This window comes from Grampus griseus, assembly GCF_964374135.1.
Source record: "Grampus griseus genome assembly, chromosome: 20".
Classification (NCBI taxonomy): domain Eukaryota; kingdom Metazoa; phylum Chordata; class Mammalia; order Artiodactyla; family Delphinidae; genus Grampus; species Grampus griseus.
The window spans coordinates 10,387,488-10,413,996 of NC_139014.1; the positions used below are offsets into that span (position 1 = coordinate 10,387,488).

General features: G+C 56.6%; 1 protein-coding gene across 1 annotated transcript; it reads right to left on the minus strand.

Moving 5' to 3' along the window:
• Positions 1-16,528: 16,528 nt before the first annotated feature.
• CBX4 (chromobox 4) lies at positions 16,529-22,797 on the minus strand. Its single transcript, XM_082679162.1, has 5 exons — positions 22,626-22,797; positions 22,436-22,479; positions 21,220-21,285; positions 18,990-19,056; positions 16,529-18,708 (listed from the first exon to the last, which is right to left on the minus strand). Exons 1-5 carry the CDS (start codon positions 22,692-22,694, stop codon positions 17,299-17,301), a joined length of 1,656 nt encoding a protein of 551 aa, XP_082535288.1. The 5' UTR covers positions 22,695-22,797; the 3' UTR covers positions 16,529-17,298.
• Between the last annotated feature and the right edge of the window lie 3,712 nt (positions 22,798-26,509).

The window sequence follows — 26,509 nt, forward strand, 5'->3', positions numbered from 1 at the left end:
TGAAAACTGGTGGTTGGAAGCTCCACTCCCGGGCCGCGTCGGCTTTCATCCGCTGGGTCAGCTGCCGGCCCGACGATCCGGCGCAGAGCCTCCTCCTGACCTTGCCCCATGCGCACTGTCCCTGACGCGGCTGCCCTGGGGGCGCTTACAGTCGGGTCGGGACACCGAGCTGAGCCCCAGAATCGAGTGTGAACCCTTTAGACGGTGGCTGTTGCGTGGGATCACAGAGTGTTGCCCGATGCGACGGAGGTGGCAGAGGAGGGACCGACCTCGAGGGAACCGTGGGCGGGAAAGGCCAGAGCAGCCCCACCGAAGTGGGAAGATGGACATGTGGCACTGAAGTCCGCCCTGCGCATGTGTTTCAAAGGCTCCACCAGCAATGCACCAGGATGCCCCAAGAAAGCAATGCGCCTCACGTCCCGCCCGCGGCTCCAGTCGATGAGAACACCCTAGAGGGCAGGGCTCGAGCTGCCCAGGTACCACCCGTCACGTGGCGACAGCGCTGGCGCGCGCCAGCTACCCACTAGCCGAGGGCCGGGATGGTGCGTGGCGGCTGGCCTGCGGTCCCGGCCGGGTGCGGAGCTGCGAGGCGGCGGCCGCGGGGGCGAGGAGGGAAGATGGCCGGCCGCCAGCGTCGCCCGCCAGGCCGGGGCCGCGGAAGGACAGACAGGCACGTAAGGTGGAGGAGAGCCGCTACCCAGCTTTGTCGAGAGGCCCGGGCCACTCCTAGTGCCCGGCTGGGGCGGGCGGAGCCAGCTTTGTCGAGTCAGCAGGGTCGAGTTGCGGCCGGTGTGCTCCTTCACCGAGCCCCGCCCCTTCCCATCCCCTCCTCGCTTTTTTAGGGGGAAGGGCAGGGCAATCAGCACCCACAGGCAGTTGTTGGTGTTGTGCTTGGGTGTCCTCCCGGATCAGCCCACCCCTCCCTGCTCCCAGATGCTTCCCCTCCCCCATCGCGTTAACCTGGGGAAGGGGCAGAGCAATCTGCCCTTGGAGCACCTCCCGTCTCCCCACAGACGGCGGCGTAATAGCTGGCTTATTCCTTCTAGGTATGGCTGAAAGGTTTTAAAAAAGCAGGTGGGAGTGGGGTGGGGGGTGGGGGTAGGGTATGGGAAGAACCAGGACAAGGTACTAGTTACTCTTTCACTGCAGGCTAGGCAGAGGCTGTCTCCTTTCTGAAGGCGTTTAGGGTGGACGTGGGGTGTGTGTGTGAAGGACCCAAGGGCGAGGGTACAGGTCACTTTCAACAGACCACGGCAGAGTGGGGTTGGGGTGTCAGTCCCGTTTGCTGGGAAACCCTACTGCCAAGGCTGTATCCCCCAGAGCTCCCAGCACTTGGAGCCCTGCCCCTGAGGGCACAGCCCAGAAGAAACCGGAGGAAGTTGCAGAGAAGCTGGATTTAAAAGTGGTGAAGGAGGGCTTCCCTGGTGGTGCAGTGGTTAAGAATTCGCCTGCCAATGCAGGGGGCACGGGTTTGAGCCCTGGTCTGGGAAGATCCCACATGCCATGGAGCAAATAAACCCGTGTGCCACAACTACTGAGCCTGCACTCTAGAGCCCATGAGCCACAACTACTGAGCCTGTGAGCCACAACTACTGAGCCCACGTGCCACAACTACTGAAGCCCACGCGCCTAGAGCCCGTGCTCCGCAACAAGAGAAGCCACCGCAATGAGAAGACGGCGCACCGCAACGAAGATAGCCCCCACTCACCGCAACCAGAGAAAGCCCGCACACAGCAACGAAGACCCAACACAGCCAAAAAATAAAATTAATAAAATAAAAGTGGTGAAGGAGGAGCAGTCAACAATTAGCACCCCCTAGAGTGGGCAGAGCAGGACACCTGGGACTCTTAGGCCCACTGTGCTGGGGAAATCATGGAGCAATTCCTGCTTAGGTCGGAGGGTGACCTGAATGACCTCTAGAGCCTCCGCCTACAAGATTCCAGGGAACAGACAAAACAGAATCATGGCCCACAACTGGGCCCAGTTTTGCTGGAGCTGAATTTCTCCAGACTTCACAGTTCCATGGCAGGACCCTGTGAAATAACATGGGAAGTGCCTGGTACTTAGTAGGTACCCTGATTAAAAGAGTAATGGAAAGGCAAATCTTTAATTTCCATCTAAGTGTTGATGTCTTTATAGTCCTCTTTGTCATCATGATTATAGAGAAGCTTCCTCAAATGCACCTCTGTTCCTCTGTTCCCAGCACTGTTCTAGGCCCTGCACCAAGGACATGAAGAAGGTGCCTATGAATTCCCATGTGTCACTAGAGTGAAGGCAACAGCAGTAGGAAACCAGCATCTCCAAGAATGGACTGTCTTCCCTCTCCCCCATCCACCTTCTCGCCTTGGTGGGGGAATCCCCAGATAAAGTGAGAGATGTCAGCTCCATTTCAGGAAGTACATGAAGGTTATCTGCTCCAGCCTGCTCATCTGCTTCCCCTCACAGTTATTAGGACACTCCCAATACCTTCCCTGGAGCAGCAGGCCAGGGAAGAAAGGGGCAAAATCAGAACGAACAGAAGAGAGAACGTAGTCCCATTCACCAACCGCCTGAGGTTGCCATTAACCCAACGGGCTGCCAGTTACAGGGGACATCCTTCTAGGGCAGGTTGAGCAGGAGGTCTCCAGGCCGGTAGCCGGAGAGACTGCAGGTGGGAAGGTGGGGGAAGAATTATTACACCTACCCTGGACCCCCTAAGCCTCATCATTCTGCACAGTGGGACCTCCCTCAGCTTTAGATGCCATTCTGGTAATCGGGTATCTAGGCTTTTTTTTAACTCACTCTCTCAATATCCATCCATCCATCCATCCATCCACCCACCCACCCATCCACCCACCCTCCTACCTATTCACCCAACAAAGATTTCCTAGGCACCTTCTCCATACTGGTCAAGCCCAGTGCTCAGAGTTACAGATAAAACACCTGGCTTCTGACCTCATGGAGTTTAAAGCCTGGGGTGAGAGGGTACAGTAATAGAAAAGCCGCACACCTAATGTAATTTACAACCTTGAAAAGTGCCCGGGAAGAAGCGTTTGGTGCTATTGAGAGCATATAACAGGTTCATTTGGGGTTGTGGGCTGTAGCAAAGGCCAGGATGGAAGTTGCCTGAACAACTCTGGCTTCTGGTTCAGGATTTTTAGGGTTGTCCACTCAGCCCATGAGGATGTGACCAAAACTTAAGCATTGATGGAGTAGCCATGGAAATAGAATGACCATGACGTGAGGTCGGTGAATAAAAATCCTCTGTCAGCTCTCAATTGCGGGAAAGAGGAAGCTACAAAGAAATTCAGGCGCGAGGAGAGGGGAGTTTATTGCCAGGTCTGTAGAGCAGATGTGGTAACCGGCAGCTCCTTATTTTGGAGGCTACTCTAAAACTGTGTTCAACTTGGGGGGCCTCCAGAGGACTGAGCCAGTTGTGGAACAAGCCAGGGTGTTTAGGTCTGAACCAGAACTTGAGCTCTCCAAATCTCATCTCAAACTGTCTCTTGTCCAGTTTGCGTTGAGAGTGGACCACAAATCGGGGACCACAGGCAGAGGGCTTGTGGTCTTGGATGCTTCACTAGCTAAAGTGTGGGGCCCGAGCATCATTGTATCCACCTGTAAAATGAGGGGGTGTTTCCTGGAGTCTCTCAGAGGCTTCTTCCAGCTCCATCCTTGTGATGACTCTATGGTCCCAGGAGCAGTGCACTTTTTGGGGTTCATCTCAGTTCACAGCTGGCACCTCTGATGTGTAGGTGGCTGTGGCTGTGCTGCCATTCCTGCCGGGGGGCATCCTGACCAGACACTGTGTATGTGCAAAGACTCCTGAGGGAGCAGTGTGGCACCGGGGTTAGGAGCCCAGGCTACCTGAATCCAAGCCCTGGCTCCACCAGTCACTAGCTCTGTGACCTCAGGCCAGGTACTTGACCTCTTGAAGCATCCATTTCCTCGTGGGGGTAATAATAGTTTGTATTGCATCAGGTTATTGCGAGGATTAAAAGAGAAAAAGCATGTAAGGGCTCTCCCGTGGAGCCTGGCTCAGTGAGCAATCTATAATTGTGAGTTATTGTCATTATTAGGTCATGGGGACACCAGGCAGTGGTGACACCAGGCAGCTGGTGTCACTTTTGGCATCTGACCTAAACTCAAGGTGATGATGAAAATTATGAGAGAGAGAGAGAGAAAAAAACAAAATACCTCACAAGTCAAGACAAAAGCAATCTTTTTCATAAAAGATAGAAGAGTAAAGACAAAGATCAAATCTAATAACTATAGACTATTGTTTAGACACACAGAGAGAAAGGGAGATGCCTTTCCCACCTCCCAATCCCATGAGCAGGTGGGAAATCATGCTGACCTGAGGGGACCAGGGGACAATCCCTGAAAAATCCTCTGCCTGAACTTTTACTCTTTTCTGAGGCTGGGTTGGGGGACATGGAGAGAAAGGGAGCAGCAGAGACTTATAACCTTGTAAACACAGCTCATTCATTCAGTAACTATTTATCCAGGCCTTTCAGACACTGTGCTGGAGAATGATGGTGACAAAGACACAGTCCCTATTAGTGAGAGACGTAAGGTGACAGAGACACAGGGATCCCTGCAGGGCATGACACAGCACACAGGTGCGGCCTGGAATTCTGGGCATGTTTTTGGTCAACTGGTGGAGGCGCCTCACCCTAACTGGGGACTGGAAACCTGGAGGAGGCTTCTTTCCCATCCAAGTTAATTTCTGGGCAGCTGTGTGGTTGCAGGGCAGGTGGAGAGATGAGAACCATCTCGTGGCTGAAGAAGGTTCCATGTTCCTGGCTCAGGGCTGGCTAGAGAAAGGGACTCTTGCATTGTGGGCTTCCAAAGCTCCAGGGAGAAAGCTGGCCAGCTCTGCATTGGAAGAGAGAGAAATGGGCAGCCTACACCTGCCAAATCTGCGAGGTGCTTCAGGAAGGGCCCCCCTTGAAAGCATTATTTATAGATCTGACCGTTTGCCCGCTCTTATCTTGATGATGGGAATTTGGGACAACAGGTCACAAGTTGGTGTCTTCCTTTGTCAGCAATCCATTCAACATGGCAATTCCCTCACCCTTCACACAGGCATGGGCGACACGAAGAGATGGCTCGCCTGCAAGAGACCCAGCTGGTCTGGAGTTGGAGGCACATTTCATTTCTCCAGCCAGCTGGGGAGGCAACTGGAGCAGACCTGGAGATCGCCTCTAATGTTTTAAATGTCAGTATGGTCCCTACTTGCTGACTTGCCAAGATTTGATCAGCTAAATTGGCCTGTGTGGTATGTTCCCTGCAATGCACAGTGTGTATCTGGATCTTCAGCAGTGTCACCAGGGAAGCTAGATGGCAGTAAACAAATTTCAGTGGATGTGGTTCTGGGGTAAGCCTTTCTCTTACCCCTTCTGAGCTACTTCCTGTCTCATTGGGGCTTGCAATTCAAAAGGGTTCTCTCCTTGGGCCCTAATTAGGTTGAGGGAGGGACCAGCTCCATTTGGGATGCCACAGCCACCTCTGCAAGCTTCTTGGGCCCAAATAACGCCAGCTTTTGGCAGGGACGAAGGTCAGGCCTAGATTGGGATCTTCCCAGTGTTTCCAGAGTCTCATATGTGCCAGGGAAGAAACCAAATTATGAGCTAAACTAACCCAAACTCCCAGAGGTTTTCCTTCCTTCATTCATTCACTCACTTTTTCAGTCATAACTTGGCCAGCCAGACAGCATTTATTGCCTGATTTTGGTTGGCCTTGTTTCTCTCCCATTACTGGGAGGCAAGTCAGAGAACCGAAAGGCAAGACTCTTTTCGAGCATGTTCTGCGATTGAATCGAGATGGGAATCCCCGGACTTCCCTAGTGGTCCAGCAGTTAAGACTCTGCGCTCCCAATGCAGGGGTCCCGGGTTCAATCCCTGGTCAGGGAACTAGATCCCACATGCCACAGCTAAAAATCCGGCATGCCACAACAAAGATCCCGCATGCGGCAACAAAGACCCGGTGCAGCCAAAGAAATAAATATTAAAAAAAAAAGAAGATGGGAATCCCCAGGTCAAAATGAGGAGGGCAATCTGGGGGCCCAGGGATGCTTTAGTTTTAGAATCTCTTCATGAGAAGCGTGACTGAGTGTTTCTGGGGCCCACGCAGTCTCTGGGAGCTGGACCCACACTTGGCCTGTCAGCCTGTTGATGTTCACAGAACTCCTGGCTTGTCAGGTCTGGAGGGCAGCGGTGGGGAGACCTCGGCTCTAGCACTGTGCCCAGCTCATAGTACTGAATATAATCAAATCAGACACACATACACACACAGAAACCTAAAAAACAAAACAAAAACAAATGATGACAAAATAATTCACCCCTTCCAATCTACCCTCCCCCAGATGAAATTAAAATGACCAGGTGTGGGAATTCCTTGGTGGTCCAGTGGTTAGGACTCTGTATTTTCACTGCCGAGGGCCTGGGTTCAATCCCTGGTCGGGGAACTAACATCCCACAAGCTGCGTGGCACGGCCAAAAAAAAAAAAAAAAAAAAAAAAATGACTAGGTGACCAGATCAATTACCAAATGACTGAGCAGGGATACACAGGCTGTATCCCTGAGACAGTCATATGAACAATCGAAGCTTCTTACTGTCTCTTTGGGGCTAACACTACCCTGGGACATTCTTAAGCCTATCTCTAAGCAAACCTTACAGCAGTCCCTGCACCAATTTCCTCCAATTTCACTGGTGAGGATACTGAAGCCCAGAGAGGTTCAGAGATTTCCCTCCCTCCCTCCCTCCCTTCCTTCCTTTCTTCCTTCAACAAATAGCTCTGGTGCACTTGCCAAGTTCTGGGAGCTGAGAATAAAGGAATGAGTAAGACAGACACTGATTTGCTGTCATGGTGCTTACACTCTATTGGGGAAAAGGGGAGGCAGACAAGCAAACAAATCAAAATTTCAGCTAAGGTTGCCTCTGCTCTAAAGAAGCAAAACAGAATAATATAATAAATGGAGTAACTGGTCATGGAAGGCTTCTCTCAAGAGGTGGCATTTAGAAGACCTAAATAGTAAGAATAAACCAGCCTTGGGGAGCTCTAGGGGACAGGACTGCCAGCCCCAGGGCACAGAACTGGTAAGTGCAGAGCAGCTGGCCCACGGAGACAGGTTTGCCCGACTGCCTAATCCTTCCTCTTTCTGCCACATCCTGCTTCCTCACATGGCCAAAGAGTAAGGTTGGGCTCTGCTGTGCGGTGTGAGCAGCCAGGCTGAGCTGGAGGCGACCATGACCTGTGAAACTCGGTGGCTATGGGCCCACCCTCCTGGACCCCCATTCATTTGTGTTGAGGTTATGGGGTGAAGGGTTAGAAAATAGGCCTTCAAGTAGTCGGCAAGGGACGGTCAAGTTGCCCAGATGTTCTCAGCTGCTGGAGAGCTGGGTCTCAGTCTCGCCCGCATGGGAGGCTCTTCTGATTCTTCCCAGCCCCACTACGAGGCTCCAGTGCCAGCCAGCACTTGTCCCCAACCCCGAAGGGGAGGCTCCAAATTGCAAGAATAGTAAAAGAACTCTCATATATTCTTTATCCAGAGTCACCAGTTATTTACATTTGCCCCATTTGCTTTATCATTCTCTTTCTCTCTTTCACCCATAGTTTTTCTGAACTATCTGAAAGTAAGTTGGAGACCTTGTACCCTTTTATGCCTAAATACTCTACTGTGTTTTTCCTAAGAACAAGGACATTTTCTTACACAACCACTGTACAGTTATCAAAATCAGGACGTTTACCATGGATGCAATATTATTTTCTAAACTACAGTCCACATACAAATTTTGTCAGTTTTCTCAATGCTCTTTCGAGACAGTTTTTTTTTTCCTTTTCCAAGAGCCAAACCAGGACTGTGAATTGCATTGAGTGTCCTGTCCTTTTAGTTTCCTTAAGCTGGGACAGGGACTTCTCTGGAGGTTCAGTGGCTAAGACTCCACACTCCCAATACAGGGGGTCTGGGTTCAATCCCTAGTCAGGGAACTAGATCCCACATGCATGCTGCAGCTAAAGATCCTGCATGCAGCAATGAAGATCCTGCACGCGTCAACAAAGATCCTGCGTGCCACAACTAAGAACAAGCGCAGCCTAAATAAATAAATATTAAAAAAAAAAAAAGGTGGGGTCATCTCAATGGGCACATGCCTTTCTCCTTAAGCTAGGACAGGGCCTCTGGGCTCCTCAGCCTTGGCATTTTGAAGAGTAAGTGTCTGATATTTATTTCTACATGGTTAGATTGGGGCACTGCATTTGTGGCAGAAAAGCACTGGAGTGATGCTATATCCTTCTCAATGCATCGTATCAAGAGGCACAAGTCAGTTTGTCCCCATATTGGTGACACTAACTTTGATCCCTTCCAACCCAGTGTTTTTTTGTCAGTTGGTTTCTTTCAGCCTTTTGTGTCTCTCTCCTTATCTGTACGGGTTTCTCTCCTCATCTGCTTCTGTCTCGCTCTCTTTCTGTTTCTGTTATGATCATTCTCCATTTTCTTGTGCTGGTCCTTCTGGTATCCTTACCTCTGGGTCTGTCTCTCTCTTTATCTCTGGTCCTCTCTGGTTTCCTTTTCTCCCTGCTGCCGCCTCCACCCTTGATTTTGGTCCTGTGTCACCATTCTCTCTCCAAAGTACTGAAAGGCATGCAAGACCACTTAGACCTGCCACCAGACTGACCCACAGCTGAAGACCAGGTGTGTCCTCGGATTCCTAAGAGGAATCATATGGAACTAATGAGAGGCTAGACCTTTGAGGCATCGTAGTTTGCCCAGGTGGAATCTCATGGTCCTTGGAACTCATCTCTGGGCCCATGAGAAAAGGCAGGCTCTAGAGCAAGAGGGATTCTGCATAAAATTTCCTCTTCTTGCTGTCCGACTGCCTTCTGCCCATCCATATGTCATCCCCCATGAGAGAGTGCACAGACCCCAAACTCCCCTCTAGACCCAGGGCTGAGGCTCACTGTGGTTAGGCCAGGACTGAGCAAATACCATCTTTCTGCCAAGGCAGAGCCAACTCAAAGCTCTGAGGTTAGCAGGTTTCTTGCCACCTCACGGAGCTGAGCCCACAACAGCCTTCATCCTCACTTGGTCACTGGATTGGAAGAAGCCCAGACCCCGGGCTTCTTTTCTCTCTGGGTTGGGCCCCAAACCACAGTCAGAGAATAGAGGCCAGACCATGGCACCCAAGAGCAGCACACTCAGGGAGATCAGCTCAGTGCTTTGTGACCACCTAGAGGGGTGGGATTGGGAGGGTGGGAGGGAGATGCAAGAGGGAGGGGATATGGGGATATATGTATACATATAGCTGATTCACTTTGTTATACAGCAGAAACTAACACACCATTGTAAAACAATTATACTCCAATAAAGATGTTTAAATAAATAAATAGCAAAAAAAAAAAAAAAGAGCAGCACACGGCCAATCACTCATGGCTATGGCACTGAATTTTGAATTATGTTATCATTATTCCTATTATTAAATCCAACTTTATGGTGGGTGACTTGTGTGAGCACTGCTCCTCGTTGGAATGTACGTACCCACTTGTGTACGTACCCAGGGACTTTCTGCTCTGGTGGTTCCTCTGCAGTTATTTGTTTTCATCCTAGTTTACGGAAGTAGGCATCACTAAGGACCAGCGTGAAGCAAAAGGCTAAGGGAGGAAACAGTACTGGCTGCCCTGCCGCCCCGTCTAGTTCTTCCTGCCGGGCTAGGGCCCGGGCAGCATCCTCTCCACCCTCCAGTGCTCAGCAGCAGCAGCACCGCCAGGCCCAGGTCAGGGAGCAGTGTAGGGGCCGGCGCCACCCTCATCTGTGTCTCTTCAGGGGTCACAGGCCTAGGGGATGTCAGAGCCACCAAGGCTCTTGGCACTCAAAGGCCACCCAACCCTCTCATTTTGCAGATGAGCAACCTGGGGCCTGGGAAGGGGAAGTAATGGCACGGCAGTGGCAGAGCTGGGGCCAAATCCCAAGGCTCATGACTTCCACCTCAGTGCTCCTTCTGCCATCGCCCCTGGACTTCTCAGCTGCCGGCTCAATAACTCTCTCCCATCCCCAGACCTGTTGGCAGGCAAGAAAAATAACTCACGTGAGTCAAAAGCAATTTGCAAACATAAATAATTTTCAATGCCAGGAGAGGAGACAGTAGGAAGACGCATTGAAGGTTGAAAGGAACCTGGCCAGTCCTGAGTCTCCTTCACCCTGCCCAGTGTCTCCTCTCTCCCCTCAGCACTGATAGGAGAGTGGGGAGCACAAAACACAAAGCAGGAAATGGCTATAAGGATGCTCACTTCCGTTGTTCATGGGAGGGATTCTGCTTTCCAGGTTCTTCTCTCCCCACCCCCCAACATTCACATGATTTTGTAATCCCACCTCCTTTAGAGAATCAGAGGAAATTAGATGGTCTCCTGCTTGCATCTGGAACAGCCCAGGCCTCCTCCATCCGGCTGTATTCCTCCTTGTCTTCAACCCCAAAGAGCACTACTTCAACAAAGAGTGGAAGACACGCCATTATTCTGTTACATTACTATAACCTCAGTGTTATATTACAAAGGAGCTGAATACGACTGTCCCGTTTTCTCAGTTTGGATGCTGCTTTACAGACCACCCAAGACCATCCTCTGATTTTGTGACAGGCATTTGCTCATCTCCCCAGGATGTTATGGCTTATTTTGCCCTGACAGCCAGCGAAGTCCCTTGTAAGAGGTTCCGGAGAATAGTGGTGGTAGTGAGGGAAGAGCCTGTGTCATTTCGGAGGGCTGAGAGCGCTAAGCACACGTTTCTAAAGCCCACCCCAAGGGGCTCTCTAAAGCAGAGAGAAACAATGAGAAACCAGATACCATGGAATTAGTGAAGAATTTCTCAGATGAAACAGGAAAGGGAGGAAATGCAGGGAGGTTTACATTACACCTGGCGCAGGTTGAAAGGAGTCAGGGCCAGTCGTTGGCAATATTAAACTCCATGGTGCGTTTGAAAGGATCCTTAGCTCAGGCAGCAAACGAGAGGCGTTCCTGCCAGTACGGGCTGCATTGCCACCACTCTCCTCCAGCCCTAAATGCACACGCACATGCACACTCACGCAGGCATGCACACGCACCTTGGACGTCCATTGGCAATGCCAGCTCTCTGCCCCTATCCAGATTTGAGAACTTGCAGATAATTAAGTGAAATAATAATTACAGGCAGCATTTGGTGAGTTTTTACTGTGTCAGGCCTTATCCACACAGCTTACGTTAAGACCACATATGAAAATAAAAAAGGGGTGTGTGCTGTGTCTTCTGCTTGTTGTTAACTCTCTGTGTGTGTGTGTGTGTGTGTGTGTGTGTGTGTGTGTGTGTGTGTGTTTTGGAGTAACATGCCCATATCTCTACTATTCTGAACCTCGTGTTAAAACAAAACTAAATACATAAGGACGAGGTGATTGCTGTGCTGTCAGGAACCGTATAATATGTACCACTAGCTAAATATGGAAATTAAACCATGAATCTCCTGGAACTGACTCAAGGATTATCCTTAGGGTCTGTTTCCCTAAATTCAATTACCACATAATTACCCGGAGTCTCCTGAAACTCACACAGATAGATCAGGTGAAGGGCGAGGGGGCAGCAGGACCCTAGAGCAGCTGAGTGCCTGAGTGTCTGACATCCGCTGGCGGCAGGGCGAAAAGGAGCAGCCTGAGTCCCCAGCCTCTGCTCTGCAGCTTTGTGGTCATGGGGGTTGAGCCCCTGGGGGTGGCACGGGGGTCTTTCTTGTGTCTGCTGCTAATGACTTGCAGTGCAGGAATCAGCATCACTGTCTGAAAGCTCCCATCTGTCTCTCTTTCTCTCACACACACACATACACACACACACAGGACTCTGTACACACACACACACACACACACACACACACACACACACAGACATACACACACACACACACACACACACACACACGAGGCATCTGATTCTGAGGTATTTATCTAGGAACTGTGCACAAACTGTGGGAGTGCATGAAATACCCAAGACATGTCCCTTGCCTTCCAAATGCTCAAGGCTTTGTCCAGTTGGAGAATCGAGGTGCATGCACACAGGTATGTTGCAGCTAGCAACTGATTGGCGAGTTGCGGGGGCGGCAGTAAATACTGCAGGAGATCAGGCACAGCAGGCCCTAGTAAAGGCTGGAATAATCTAGAACAACCTCAGGGAGGGGATGGGACCTAAACTGGCCTCTGAAGAACCCACAGAATCCTGTAAGCTGGGAGCACAGCCCCTGGAGACAGACAAGGCTAGCTCAGAACCCACTATCTGCTCCCCTGTATACTGAATGTTTGACCTTGAATGGGTTACTTGAGCCTCTAAGCCTTCATTTCACCATCTGTGAGACAGGGACAGTGATAGGATATAGATCATGATGACGCCCTGAACAAGTGCCCCCACAGGTAGTGGGCACTCAATCCATGTTAGCTGTTAGCAGTAACTGCAAAGGGAAGAGAGGAAGAGGAGGGGGCAGGGGGCAGGGGGGTTTTTGAACTATGGCCACAGGAAATGGATACTTGCATCCAAGAATATCCGCCTTTAGTACTATTTCCTCTTTAGAGTCTTCGTCTTCTCAGATGAGCCACAAACATAACTTGGAACCATAACGTGGAACAATAGAAGAAACTCGATTCAAAAAACACGAGGATCTGGTTCTGTACGAGTGCAGGCGCAGCTCTTCTCTCTCTCCTGTCCCAATACCATTCTTGGTGATCCAGGATAAAGCCGGAGAGGCTGAGGATGAGGTCCCAGGTCAGTGGGTAATCATCCACCAGGCAGGTAGTGAGGGCAGAATGCAGAGGGCTGGTGCACACTGGGTTAAGAGCTGGGCGGGGAGGGAAGGGAGAGGTAGCAGTCAGTTCAGAGGTAAACATCACCGGGTATCTGTCCCTTGGTCAAGCTGAGTCTCTCAGCCAGAAGTCGTTAGAAGGCATTTGGATCTGACATGAAATGTTAATAATGTTCCCTGGTAAAAAAAAATAACTCATATGTTTACTTAGGAGGTTTTCCAGAAGCGCTCAAGGCTCTTTCCCGACCCAGTTCATCCTCACTGTCATGGCACGTCTTTGAAGGTGCTGAGGAAACTGAGGTGTAGGAAGGGAAAGGGTTTTGGTGAGGGGAGTGGGTACTGCAACTGGATCTGTTCTGCCCTCCTTGTATGTTCTAGACTTTGTCGTTGGGGTGGGTGGGAATGGGGAGGAGCCTCAACTCAGGAGCCCAAGGTGGGCCAACAAATGGAGGGACCAATTCTGGTCTTCCACCACCCCTTTGTCTAGGTCTTGTCCCATGCTCACTCCACCCCCACCTGAAATCACAGGTGAAGGGCCCGCTGTCATGCAGCAGCCATTCTGTGCCATGCCAGCATACTCGATGTCACTACAATCACCGCACTCACAGGATCCATGTGGCTCAGTTCTCAACAGTTCCTCTCTCCTATTGGACTGAAACTTCCCTGTGGGCAGGGGCTGACCAAGTAGACTATTCAGGATCCAAATAGAGTTTCCAGATAACATCCAGGATGCCCAGTTCAATCTGCATTCACATAAACAATGCATTTTATATTATTTTTTAGTATTAGTATATCTCAAATATTTCATGAGACATACTAAAAAATTATGCATTGTCCATCTGAAATTCAAATTTAACTGAGCATTCTAGATTTTTATGTGCTCAGTCTGGCAACCCTAGCTCCAAAGCACCCTGGTAGGATCCAAGGATGGAGCTAACACTGAAGGGCTAAACTTGGCTCTTGTGAAAACGAGTTGGGAGAGGTGGTGCAGGCAACAAGGAGACCAGAGCTGGAGTCTGGGACCCAGCTGGTACAGGAGGGAACAGCTTCTGAGGGATGGATGGATACACAATGCCCCTCTCTTTGCAATGAGTCAGCTTCAGCCTCTATGCTCAAGGCTCAGCCCCATTAGAAAGGTTCATTTGGAGAAAAAACAGAGAACTTCGGGTCTCTGGGCAAAGTTAAGATCCCAGTGTGCAAGGTTAAGATCTCAGCTTCCTGCTTTCATTCTCTCCCCTGAACTTGGGCTCAAAGAGAGGGTTTAGGACTCTTTGCTTATGAAGCGCTGGGCATTGACAGACATCTCTGCCCTGCATTAGGAAGAAGCAGTCTACACCTGCGAGAACTGGGGCTACTGGACTCTCCTCCCCTGTCCTGATGCCAGGGCCCCTGGCCCTCTTTGAGTGTTCCTGAGCTTTGGATATGTCTACGTCTGAGAGATTAGGGTGGAGCGAGTTGCCGTGGGGCACCTCTCTGCTGGGTGATAGCAGACCGCCTGATTGGTTCTAGAATCAGTACAGAACTGGGCAGTGGCCACACGTGCTGGACAAGCTGTTCTGTCATCAGAACCTCAGACTCTCATCCCACAGGGAAGCTCAACCCCTGTGGGGTCTGAATGGAACAAGATGCTCAAGTAGCCCCTGGCACATCCGAGGAGCCCAGCCAATGAGAGTCCTGTCCCTCCTGGGCCAGAAGGGGCCTTGGACACTCTTGAGTCTGGTGCCAGTTGGGCATCTCTGCTGCTCCTCCTGACCTATCCATCTACCTCTGTCCCATTGCTGATCTTCTGACCTGAGGTTCCAGGCTCTTCCTAGGACCATCCTCCTCGAAGACCTACCCCAAACGGTCCACCACCAGGACCAGTTTTCAAGGCCTCAGACACCTGTAGGCCACAGCTTTCTGCGAATGGTAGTAGACGGGTTTCCTTCCCTGCCCACCAACAGTGCCATCCTCTGCCTCCCCTACCCTGTTCCCCAGGCTCAGCCTCACAGAGGCCACCCACTGGGCAGGAGGGGTACCCCTAGGGGCTAAGGCTCACTCCCAAGTCACCAACTGTGCAGAACTGAACAAGGGGCTCCCCTTCCCACTCCTGATTTTTTAGTTCTCCTCTACCAGAAAAACAGGGAGATGAAGTCCACGCCTGGCATGTGCCTTTGTGTGCCAGCCAGTGGAGGACAGGCCCAATTCTAGTGCAGAGCAGGCAGTTGGCCAGGAGCAGTCAAGATTACCCCTCCCTTCATTCCCAGGGTGGCAAAGGGCATTCATTACATCGAGCGGGGAGGGGGGAGTGTTTAACTCACTCTAAAGGGGGCTGGGGTGATGGGGGTAGTGGGAGGGACAATTCACAAAAGCCAGGGCTAGAAACTCCCAACGGTTTTTTTTTTTGAACTTCCCTTCCCTCCCTCCCCTCCCCCCCACCCCCCTCCCCCAGCTAGGCTCCCCTCCCCCACCTCCAGCCGCTTGGTGGCCTGCAGCCAACACTGGCCACACTGTCCGCATTCAGGCCTCCTGCCCTCCTGGCCCTCTATCTCTTCCCCTGGCCTTCCCAACGCTGCGCTCTCTCGCCACCTCTCCCCCCTTAACAAACCCCCATTATGAACCGTGTTGACCTCTTCCGCCCGGGCGCCCAGCACAGGCTTGGCCCCTCAGTCCCAGACGGGCAGGCAAGGGCCTTGGGCGCCAGGAGCAGCCCCGCGCCCACCAGGCCGTCAGTCCCGTGGCCCCTGGCCCTGCTCGGCCACTCCAGCCAGGAAGATCGCTGCGTCTGCAGAAAGGACGCAAGCATTCCCGGGTCTCGGCTTCCAGGCCCGGCGGAGCCGCACCTCGGAGCTCGGCCCACTCCCCTTGCCCCCTCGGGGCCCTTAACCCCTTCCTGCTTGGGGAAACCAAGGGCCCCAGCCTTGCCACCCAAAGCAGGACGGGTGAGATGGGATCCCGCATTTCCCCGCTCACTAAGGAACTGGGGACGGGCAGGCCTTGCTCCTCTGGCCTCTTCCCCCTCCCACTCCCCATCCACCTCGCAGGAAGCCCCCCGCCCCCTGCCCTGGCCGCGTTCGCGGCGCCTCCAGTCGGAGCCTCTGGCCTGGTGGTTTCCGGGGAGAGAGGCTGGCAGAGAAAGAGCCTCGCAGCTTCCTCGGTGGGGCGGGGCCAGCGATGGCAGCAAGGGACGCTGGAGAGGGTGGGAGGATCCCCTCCCGGCTGAACCTGCCCTACCGGGCAGGGATTATTAGGAAGGAACACCCCTGCCACATCAGGGCCAGCGCCAGGGTGTGTTGCGCCCTGGGGTGGGGGTGGGGGCAAAGATCAGCAGGTGCCTGGCGGGCGCGGCGCTGGGGGCTGGCCCCACCCAAGTCTCCGCGCCGCTCGCGCACCCGTACACCCCTCCCCCCCACCACGCAGATCCCGGGTTTGCCAGCGCGGTGGGCAGCGAAGGCCTGAAAACTCTGAGAGCGGGGGCGACGCCAGCACAACCCCCCCGCAGGAATTCCCCTCTCCTTTGGAGAGCCTCTCGACTTCCGGGGAGCGGGGTCACTCCCTGGGTGCGGGCGCCTCTGCTCACGAAACCAGTCCACTTTGCTTTTGCAAAGGTTTAAGCGCAAGTTGCGATAGGTTCCTCTACAACCTCGCCGCCCCCCCACCCCCGCCAGACCTAAGGCGGAAGCGGGATGGGGAGAGGGGTCCAGCCGCCTCCTGAGCCTCTGACGTTCGCTCTTCGCTAATCTCAAACAGCGAAAGTGCACCTTCAACATCTCCATTTAATATTTACATTCAAGCAGGTAATAATTGGAAGCTTATAGTTTAGACATTTCTAGTAGCAGCAGTTTCTAGAGAGCTCGTTTAGCCTTTTAACAAAAAAAATTTTTTTTTGCACATAGAAACAACACATCCATGTGTACAGTATCAAAAAATATATACCAAGGTTACTGGTATTGCAGTTCCTGGAAGGGGAGGAAATGAAATCAACCGAAATACTGAATGAACGGGTAGAAAGGTCAACAGAAAATAGTTTGTCTGATATAGAATATAACATGATCTAGAGAGAACTCCATAAATCTAGGTTTTTATATTTCAATATATAAATACCTACAAATAAATATATATATATCAGCCCGAAGGGGGTGGTGGGCCTTTTGAGCTCAAACAATACATTTCAATAATAACACCACGTACAAACGGGAGTAAAGTCTGCACTTGACAAGTTAGCACGGTTAAAATATAATACTATAACTCTTAGACCGCCTCGAGTGGCTGCCCTGTCAGTCCCGGAGGTCCACGAGAGAGGGGATGGGGCAGATGAGGGGCGAGACCCGCAGGCACGGCGTGGAAGGCGCCAGTGTGGGCCGGGCACTCCGGACAGAACCCGGTGGAGGGGCGCGGTTGCCGCGGCTTCTGGCATTTTCGCGCTGGGGCCCGGCCCGGATCTCCCGCAGTTGGAGAGAGGAGGAGTCCGCCCCCAGGCCCCAGGTGTTAAGCCCCTGCGGGTACAGCGCTTCCCCTTCCGACGCCCTTCGGAAGGCTACACCGTCACGTACTCCTTGAACGTGACGGTGAGGCAGTTTGCGGTGACGTCGGTGATAATTATATTCCCAAAGAAGGGTTTGAACTCGCTGAGTGGCTCCTCGGGCTCGTCCTGGGCCTCGGTCGGAGGCTTCTCGGCCGCCGTCGCCGGCGCAGCTGCCACCGCCGCGGTTGCGGGCGCCTCAGGCTTCACCTGGAGGGCGCTGGGCGGTTCCCCGGCCTCGCCGCGCGTCTTGACGCAGCGCAAGTCTATGGGCTCGTCCAGGTCCGAGTCCAGCAGGATGACCTCCGGTTGCGGGAGGGCGGCAGCGGGGGGCACGTCCGCTGGGCGCTCGGCGGTGGGGCTGCCCCCCAGGCAGGTGGGGGTGCTAATGCTGCGCGCTGTCAGGCGCTTCTTGCAGGGCTCTCGCTCGCCGTGGGTCTCGGAGAGGCAGCGCTTGCGCGCGTGGGAGAGATTTAGGTCGACGGCGTGGTGATGGTGATGGTGATGGTGGTGGTGGTGGTGATGGTGGGAGGGCAGCTGTGTGCCGCGGGGCGGGTCCCAGGCCAGCAGGTCAGGCTTGGTGGTGAGCTGCAACGGCTGCTCGCCGAAGGCCTCCTTGGTCGGGGAGAGCTTGCGGGAGCCGGCCTCCTGGGGCTGCGGGTCCCCGGCCCCCGGCCCTTCCTCCTCCCTCCTCTTGGAGGGCGTTTCCACCTTCTTCTCCTCCGCCCCCGCGGCCTTTTTGAAAGTCCTGTCTGCAGGGGGGTGACGCTCCTCGGCAGCCCGCTTCTTGTGGCTGGGGGAGCGCGCCTCGCCCTCGGCTGCCTCCCCGGACTTGATCTTCACTGCCTGCATGCCATTCTCCATGTACTTGCTCATCACGATCACGATGCGTCCGTTCTTGTTCTTGTTTTTGACTATCTTCATCTTGCCCCCAATCCCGTTGCCCGTCACCGCTTCCTTGGGGGCCGGCGTCATCCCGTTGGGGGGACCCTTCTCGGAGCCCTTGCCTGGAGCCCCGACCGCACCGGCCAGGGGCTTCACCGCTCCCAGGTAGCCCTTGGCACCCCCGCCGTGGGCCCACTTATCGGGCGGGTGGCTCTTGGCGCCTAGGTCCGGGCAGGTGGGGCTGGGCGCCTCCTTGTGGCTGCCCTGGTACTGCAGGTCATACATTTTGGGGTCCGGCTGGTAGGGGTGGTGCTTCTTGCTGTTGAGCTGGTAGTAGTATTTGCCGCTCTTGCCTGACGGTGGGGGCTTGCCTGCCCGCTCCTTGCTGTGCGGCTGGTACTGGTGGTGCTTCTTGCTGTTGAGCTCGTACTGGTGCCCCTGGCCCTTGCCCTGACCACCCAGCTCCAGCTTGGCGCGGTTGTCAGCCGAGGAGTCCTGGAGTCCGGTCAGCACGTTGGAACGACGGGCAAAGGTAGGTACCTAGGGGAATGGAGATAGAAATGGAGGGAGAGGTAAGAGGAGGGGTAAGGCCAGCCCCAGAGCAAGCCTCAAGCTCCAGGAGTGTCCCAGCCCCTACCAGGTCAGCAGCTGCGTTATGGGGTGGGGTGGGGGGCGGGGAAGGGTGTGGGAGGTCACGATGAAAGGAAGTGGAATTGGGTGTTCTGGAGGAACTCGCCCTGACTTCCGGGCCTGGAGGCAGCTCAGGTGGCAATGTCATGGCAAACTTTTGGACGGCCCCCGGGGCCAGGGAGTGTATTCACCTGCACCACCAATGGTTTGGGCTTCGGCCCTCTCTTCCGATATCCCATCAGCTGCTCCTGCCGTTCCCTGGGGAGAGGGAACAGAAGGCAGTGCTATTAGCCTCAGAGTCACCTCCCTCCTGCTCTGCCCCAGCCTGCGTGATGCCCCCACTTTGGTGAGCAGCAGGGCCAGCAAGAACCGGAGGGATCAAGAGCTCACGGCAGAAGATCGCCTCGGCTGCCACTTGGGTGCCTCGGTCCAGCCCAGAGTCCCGCTTTACGCCCACACCAACCCCTATCTGCCCAAGGGGGTCTTCTCCGAAGGTCTCCCCCACCTCAGATGTCCATACCTGACCCGGGCCCCCGCACAGCCCTGCCTCTTTGCCTGCAGCTTGGGGCTGGGCGGCTTGGCACTGGTGTCCACAGCCTTGGGCTCGGGGCTCTGCACAAAGTGCACTGGGCTTCGGGGTCCAGGGGATGCAAACAAGTCCAAATGAGGTGTGCGTCCACCCTGGGCCTCCCCGTCAGAGGCACGGGATGCTAATGACCTCATTAAGATTCAGATAACGAGTGCCGCCGGCAGAAGGGAGGACTCGGTTCCTTAAAGGCCAGGCACTAAACAGGGGGAGGGGCTGCGCCCTTGTTTACACAGCGGCAAATGAGCCAATTAGGGGCTGGGGGCGGGGGCCGGACGCCGAGGCCAGGGCCTGGCCAGGTTCGCAGCCACCTGGTGAACCGGCTCTGGCAAGGCCTGGGCAGAGCTGCTGGGCGGGGCGACGCGGGGCGGCACGCAGAAGCACCGCCTCCTCCACGAGCCCGGGCTCCCAGCCTCCCGATTTCCAAATTATTATTAAAACCCATGGCGGTGGCGGTGGTCAATACAGCTGCCAGGCTTCCGCCTGCGGCCTGGTGGAGGGTGACCTGAGGCTGGGGGGAGGATGATCCTAGCACTGCCCAGCTCTCTATGGGAGAAGGGAGTGACTCTCCAGCGTTGGCCAAAGTTGCAAACCATTCCCGGGCCAGAAATCCGCTCTCCAGCGACCCTAGGCAACCCCCCCCCCACCCTTGGGCTAACCCAGGGGAGTTCCACCATGCCTGGGGGCCCGGGCCGGGGCCTAACTCCAAAGTTGCATGGCATTGCAACAGCCTGCGTTTTAAGTCTTTGGGGACCCATTATGCAACATGCCATCAGCCGCTGACATGGTTATAGGGTGGTGAACTCCCAGGTGGAACCTGGGCAGGATTCCTTCTCGGCGCCCCCCTACATCGCAGGAGAGCTGCTTCCCTGCTGGTCGCTTGTTCCAAGGGTCTAGAGTTTACAGTTTTAGCGCCAAACGCGCCACAGGAAATAATGCAAAATAAAAGGGGGAGGAGGGATGGAAGGCAGCGGTGTGGCCCAGCTCCGCGGGCTCTTGCCGCTCCTCCCCTCCTCGATCGCCCTTCCCCCTTCTGTCCTCCCCGAAACAGAGAACCGCAGCCACCGGCGGTGAATCCAGCTGCAGCAGCTGCAGCGTGACAAGCATCTGTGCCCACGATGAGCCCCTCGTCAGAAGCCACCCCTCCACCACCAGGCAGTGCCCATCCCACACCCTTTGGGCCAAGCTCCCCCTGCCCTGAGAATGGGGTCCAGACCCACCAAGCAGCCTAGTGGGAGGTGTGAAGGGCACGCAGCTCCAGAAAGAATCTGCCCCCTGCCAATCCCAAGCTCCCTGGGGGGTGAGTGTGGCAACTTAAGGCCTCGTCAACTTTTCTCCAGTCCCCAACAGGTTAAGTTCAGTTCCGTGACGTCCGGTGGTTTCACAATGCCAGCTCCCTTGGAGCTGCCCCGAGAGTTGCCCGTGCCAAGCGGCCAGTGGCAGCAGGAAAGCAACACCTAGGCTCCGGGGGTGGGGCTTCAAGGTAGCGAAAGGAGGGGGGCCGGCAGGGAACCAGGCACAGCCCCAACTTCTCCGCGCAGCTGTAGGGCCACCCGCACGCACCCTTCCCACAGTTTCCCCCAAACACAAGCCTCTCCTTCTCCGGCCCTGCCCACCCCCACCCCCACGCCCACCCCCCCGCAAGCTGCAGCAACCGCCAAGGATGTTGGTTAGAGGAGCCGAGGCCCCAGCCGTGCCCATTCAGACCCGGGGGGAGGGGACTCCTGCCAGCCCCCTCCCGGCCTTTTCCCCCTTTCCTGTTGCAGCGTTGGCCCACTCTCCCATTCCCATATACGGTCACGGCTGCGAGAGGCGACTGCTTGAGGGACGCTCACCTGTTCTGGAAGGCGATCAGCAGCCGGGGATCCAGGATGTTCTCCTCGGGTTCCCACGTGTTATATCTTGCAAGGGAAAAGGGAGGGGGACACGGCGTAAAAAAAAAAACCGAGCCAGCTTTGCGGCCTCCAGGTGGGGAATGACATAAGGCCCTACTCTGTCTTCATGAACCGAAAGCTATTTAGCTGTGGATGTGGGGGTGGAGAGTAAATTTCTGCAGGCCTGACACGGTCCCTGATACACCCTCCCCGAGTCAAAATAAACACACAAGGGCAGGAAGAAAGGGGAGGGGTAAGGAAAATGAAACTAGCAGTTTATTTTGCAGTTGTCAAGAATTTTAAGCATGTTACTGCGACATGTTCCAAAGCCACTTTGCTCACCAGGAACCCTGCGTGCAAAGCAGCCAAAATGCAAAGTCGCAGTCCCCTCCTCCTCTCCCCAGCCCCGAGTCTCCGCGAGGGCTTCAGCCATTCTCCATTTGACCCCTAATCCGATAACCGTCAGCCAAGCGGCCCCCCACACCCCCTCGCGGCCCTGGAGCCCGCTGTCACGGGCAAGCAACCCCCAAATACTCAGCAACACAAAAATATGCCTCTGTGTGTGTGTGTGTGTATGTATGTATGTGTGTGTGTGTGTGTGTGTGTGCCTGCGCGTCTGTCTCCATCCGGTGCCTTCGCATTTCAAATTAAAAAAAAAAATTCCCCACCAAAAGCGCCGCAGTGACAGTTCCCAACATTTTCTGCTTTTTTTCTTCCTCTCCCTACACCACTAGGAGGGAAGAGGCACACAATTGCATTTTCGTCGCTTTTTAATTTTTTTTTTTTTTTTGGTTTTGCAATATGGAGCCGTTCGGTGGAGGGAAAGGGGAAAGGAGCCATTTTCTGCTGCACATCAGTCAGTGCCTGCGCCCTCCCTCCCTCCGCCGGCCTCCCCGGCTCGGCCCCGCGTCTCTCCAGCTCCTCCGGCTCCTTTTAGTGCATAAATTAGTGATGGCATTTCCCGGAGAGCAGAGCACAACACAGGGCGCCGGGCTCGGGCTCGGCGGCTCGGCTTCCCCAGTGCCTGCCACCGACTTCCCCACCCCCTCCTCCCTCCACCCCACCTCCACCCCGCCTCCCGTCCGCTCCCCCCACCACCCCACCAGCCCAGCGGGTCCGGAGCCCGGGAGCCCCGCGCCTCGGCACCGGGTTCCCCCGCCCCTCGGCCGCTACTTACTTGGGGGACCAGCCTCTCCATTTCACCAAATACTCCACTCTGCCCTGAGGGGGGAAGAGACAGCACTCCATCAGCTTCCGCGGGATCCCCGGCTCCGGCCCGCAGCCTCCCCACCCCCTCCCCGCCTCCCCGCGGGCTGCTCCGGCTGCCGCTCCCCCGCCGCCTCGCCGTCGCCCCCGCGCCGCCCTACCTTGCGGATCCGCTTCTTCTCGATGCTCTCCACCGCGAAGACGTGCTCGCCAACAGCTGGCAGCTCCATGGCCGAGCCGGAGCGCGCCGGGGCGCGGGCGGCCGGCGCGGCTGCAGACGCTGCTGGCTCCCGCCGGCGCCCCGCTGCCGCCCCGGCCGAGGCGCCCCCGCCGCCCGCGCCGCCGCCGCCGCCGCTCGCCCAGCACAGCCCGGCCGCCCGCCGCTGCCCGCGCCCGCCCCGGCTCCCGGCTCGCGCTCGCTGAGACAACTGAGCCCGGGCCGCGGCTGCACAAGAACTCATGCAAATCCGGACGTCAGCGGGCGGGGCCTCGCCGGGCCCTGCTCGGCGTCAGGGGGCGGGCCGCGGCCGGGATTGGCGCAGCCGGGCCTACCGGAGGCCCCGGGCCTGGGCGGCGGGGGGGGGGGGGGGGGGGTGGTGGCGGGGGGAGGAGGAAGGGCGCGGGAGGGGGCCGGGAGGAGGAGAGCGCCGGGGAGGTGCAGGGGGAGGGATCTGCGAGCCTGCGAGAGGGACACTGGAAGGAGGGAACGGGACCGGGCCGGAGAGGTGTGTCGGCGGCGGGCCGAGGCGGGGTGGAGAGCTTGACGGGGCCGCGAGGGTCTGGCTGCGACCCCTCGCCTGCGGCCTACCGCCTCGGCCGGCTCCCTCGCCTCTCATTCTCAGCGTGCACTGCCCAGGGACCCCTGCCGGGGGCCACGGAAGCATCCACTGCAGTTTCCATTTGCACCGAATTGCATCATGTGCAGACTCCCTGGGAGTCGCCGGCAGGGGGCGGAATCGGAGCAGGGGCATCTCGCGCTCCCACTCTCTGTGTCCCGCCGCCCCGCCCCGCCCCGCCCCGCGAGGCTTAGGGCATTTAGGAAGGCGAGGAATGGGAAGAGAAAGGATAGGGAGGAGAGAGACGACTGGGTGCAGAGGACCGCCAGGGAGAGCGCGGAGAGGAGAAAGGGGATAGAGGAGCAGCCAGCTTGGGGCCCTAGGGCTCAAGAACCTTACCAGAGGGTTCTCCAATCCCACCCCGGAACCTGGGAGGCTCCTAGTTTACCCTCAGCCCTCTCCTTGTTGGGGCGAGGGCGGGATGTCCAGTTTCCAGCAGCAACCCCCCGCCCCCAGCCCACGGCCAACACGGCGGGAGGCAGGGAAGACAAAGAGGGGGCGAAGAGAATATCCAGGTCGGCTTGGGGGCCCGAGAGGACTTCGTGGGGTCCCGGGAAGGGCTTCGAAAGAGGGAGTAGGAAGGGTCAAGAAAAGGTTGAAGCTGAGCAGGGCACAGCGGGGCCGCACGAAAGGGAGGTGAATGGAATGGCCGAGGAGCTAAGCACTCGTCACGAATTCGCGCTCCCTGCTCCCTGACCGGTAGCGGCAGCCGAGCCGAGGCCCTCCCGACGCGGCCGGAGAAGCCGCCGAGTGTGAAGTTTAGCACCTCCGGCGGCGAGACGGCGCGTTCCGGCGTGCAGCTCCAGCGTCCGGCTGGGGGAGCTGCTGCGCCCCACGCGGCCTCCGAGGGCGCCGCCCGCGGGGCTGCGATCTCTGTGGGGTCGGAGTGAGGAGGGAGGGGACCTGAGGAGGGGGCAGGGCGGCCCAAGTGGCAGGGGCAGGGGCGCGCCTGCCCGGGGGTGTGTCCGGGCCCCCAGCTCCGGGCCCTTGAAGGACCGGGAGCAGGAAGCTTGCGCAATCCCTTGGCTGAGGGTCCATGGAAGAAAGAAAAGGAGCAAAAGCCGAGCGAGAGTGGAACGAGCGGGGGGGTGGGGGTGGGCAAACAGCCATCCGGGTCTCCGCTCCCGCCCTGACACACGTCCCGGAATGCTGGGTGGGGACTGCGCGGGGGCTCGAGAAAGCAGGGGAGGGGCGAGGTGGGAAAGCGAACCCCCAAAGCATGCGTTGGGCTCATTTTCTCCCGGGAATCCGGGAGAAGCCTGGAGACGGTCTGGTGTTTAAGGACGAACACGTTGACTCCACCATTTCACCACCACCTCGCAGCTCCCGCGGCTCGGCGGCTTCTGCTGCCCTGGCGGCAGCGGCTCAAGACGGCCCGCGTGGCTCCTCCCCGGAGGGGTCCTGGGGGTGGGGATCGTTTTCTGGCTGCCCCAGAGAGGGGCAGAGAGGGGCTCGGTCTGCAGCGACTACCCTCTGACAAGCTTGAGGCGCAAACCCAAATTACCCTGAGAAGGTGTTGGGGGGACGCGCCGGCCTGGGTGGGGGCGACGCCTGCTTGTAGTCCTGGGGTAGGGGGGCTCTCTGGGTTTATAGAAGCTGAGGGAGGCGAATTCTTTGGGAGGGGGACACAGGAAAAGGTTTTCCTCCCCCTGCTGTGTTTTGGGCTTTTTCCTGACGCTCGTGTCCCGGGAGAGGAGCTCTCGTGTGAGACAACTTGACCATAGAAGGGGAAGGCTCCCCGAGATTGGCGGGGTAAGCGCTGTCAGCGCGACAGTCACACTTCCAAACTGAGCCTACCACTGCCAGGCCGTCGGCGCTGTCGGTCTGTCTGGAGGTCTGCAGCGACCTTGTCCTGGACAGTCCCTTCGTCCGGGGAGGGTCTTAGCTTCCCGACACTCCGCCCGCCCCCTCGCTAGAAAATCCCCTGGAAAATCTTTTTCCAAGGGGTGTTTCCGAGGCTTCTCGGGCAGGGGGGTGCAGAGGGCGAGCGGCCGCTGCAGCCTCCGCGCCGCCAGGGGCGTCGGACTCCGCAGGCCGCTGTTCGGCTCGCTCCGCCCGCGCCCCTCCGGGGCCCGCACTCCGGATCTCGGGGGCCACGCTGTAGAACCCGGTGCCCCGACGGCGGGTTTGCGCAGGAGCCAGGCGGCCTGCTGCTGAGCTGGGGAGGAAGGGTGGCTCCCGCCGGCCAAAACGGCGGATCTTTTCTGGAGCTGCCGGTATGGCTGTGCGAGCAGCCGCAGGCTCCCCAAGACTTCGGGAGGGGACGCCCAGAAGCTCCAAAGAAGCCCCGGGAGTCCCCGGCCGCCCCCGCTCCCATCCTTTCTGTGAAAAGTGACCAAAATACACAAGCATCCGCCGAACGCGGGAACTCGCGTGGTTATTTACTTTGTCCTGGTGGTGGGTGGGCCGATGTGGAGAGAGGCCGACTCCCAGAGCCCTCGCCCCACCTCGAAGCCTGACCCTAGACCACCCCTCACCTGCCAGCGGGTGCGGGGAGGAGCTCAGGTCCGCGGGACTGCGAATGGATGCAAGGAGGAGGCAGAGACAGAATCTGAGGGGTGCGGAACGATGAGCGCCCTGGAAGCTCCCCCGATGCGCCCCGCGAGCCCCTCCTGGGAAATCTCCCGTGGGGCCTCCCCTACCGTCCCACCCCCTGTCTTGGCCCCTTCGAGGGAGTCGCAGGCGAGTGGAGCTCTAAATTCGGGATTCCCAGAGCCTTCAGCGGGGCCCCTGCCTCCGACCCGGGATACCCCAAGCCTCACGGGGAACCCCGGAGAAGTGCCGCCGGTCTGCGCTTTTGACTCTGCCCCCTTCCAGCCGGGGGCAGATCGCGCCCCTCGGTTCCGCCGAGGGGCAGAATTCTCCTGGGTGCCACCTCAGGCTGGGGCCCCTAGGGGCCCTCAAGGGCCCCAAGAGAGGAGCGATGCTATCTTGACGAGCCGCAGGCTCCCGCCCTGAGTATCGAGGGCCGAAAGAGTGGACCCTGGAGAAGCCGGGAAATTTTTAACGGCCCTACACCCGAGGATGGTCACTGACAGTTTAGGGCCCCAAGGGGCCTGACCCGTGCCAACCCGGGGAAACAAACGGCTTCTTAAAGAAACTCGCTCTCTGAATGGACGATCTCTGCCAGGAGATGCCATCACCCGCCCACGGAGCCCAGGTCTGGGCTCTGCCCGGAAGGGGCCGCCTGTGACTTCCCCAGCCAGTCC

Bases quoted from the DNA above. Each gene is read 5' to 3' on its own strand.
- CBX4 (XM_082679162.1), bottom strand. From the start codon at position 22,694: ATGGAGCTGCCAGCTGTTGGCGAGCACGTCTTCGCGGTGGAGAGCATC. The intron at 21,286-22,435 runs GTAAGTAGCGGC...TTCCCTTGCAAG, and splicing joins TGGAGAGGCTGGTCCCCCAA to ATATAACACGTGGGAACCCG. The intron at 18,709-18,989 runs GTGAATACACTC...CCATTCCCCTAG, and splicing joins CCAAACCATTGGTGGTGCAG to GTACCTACCTTTGCCCGTCG.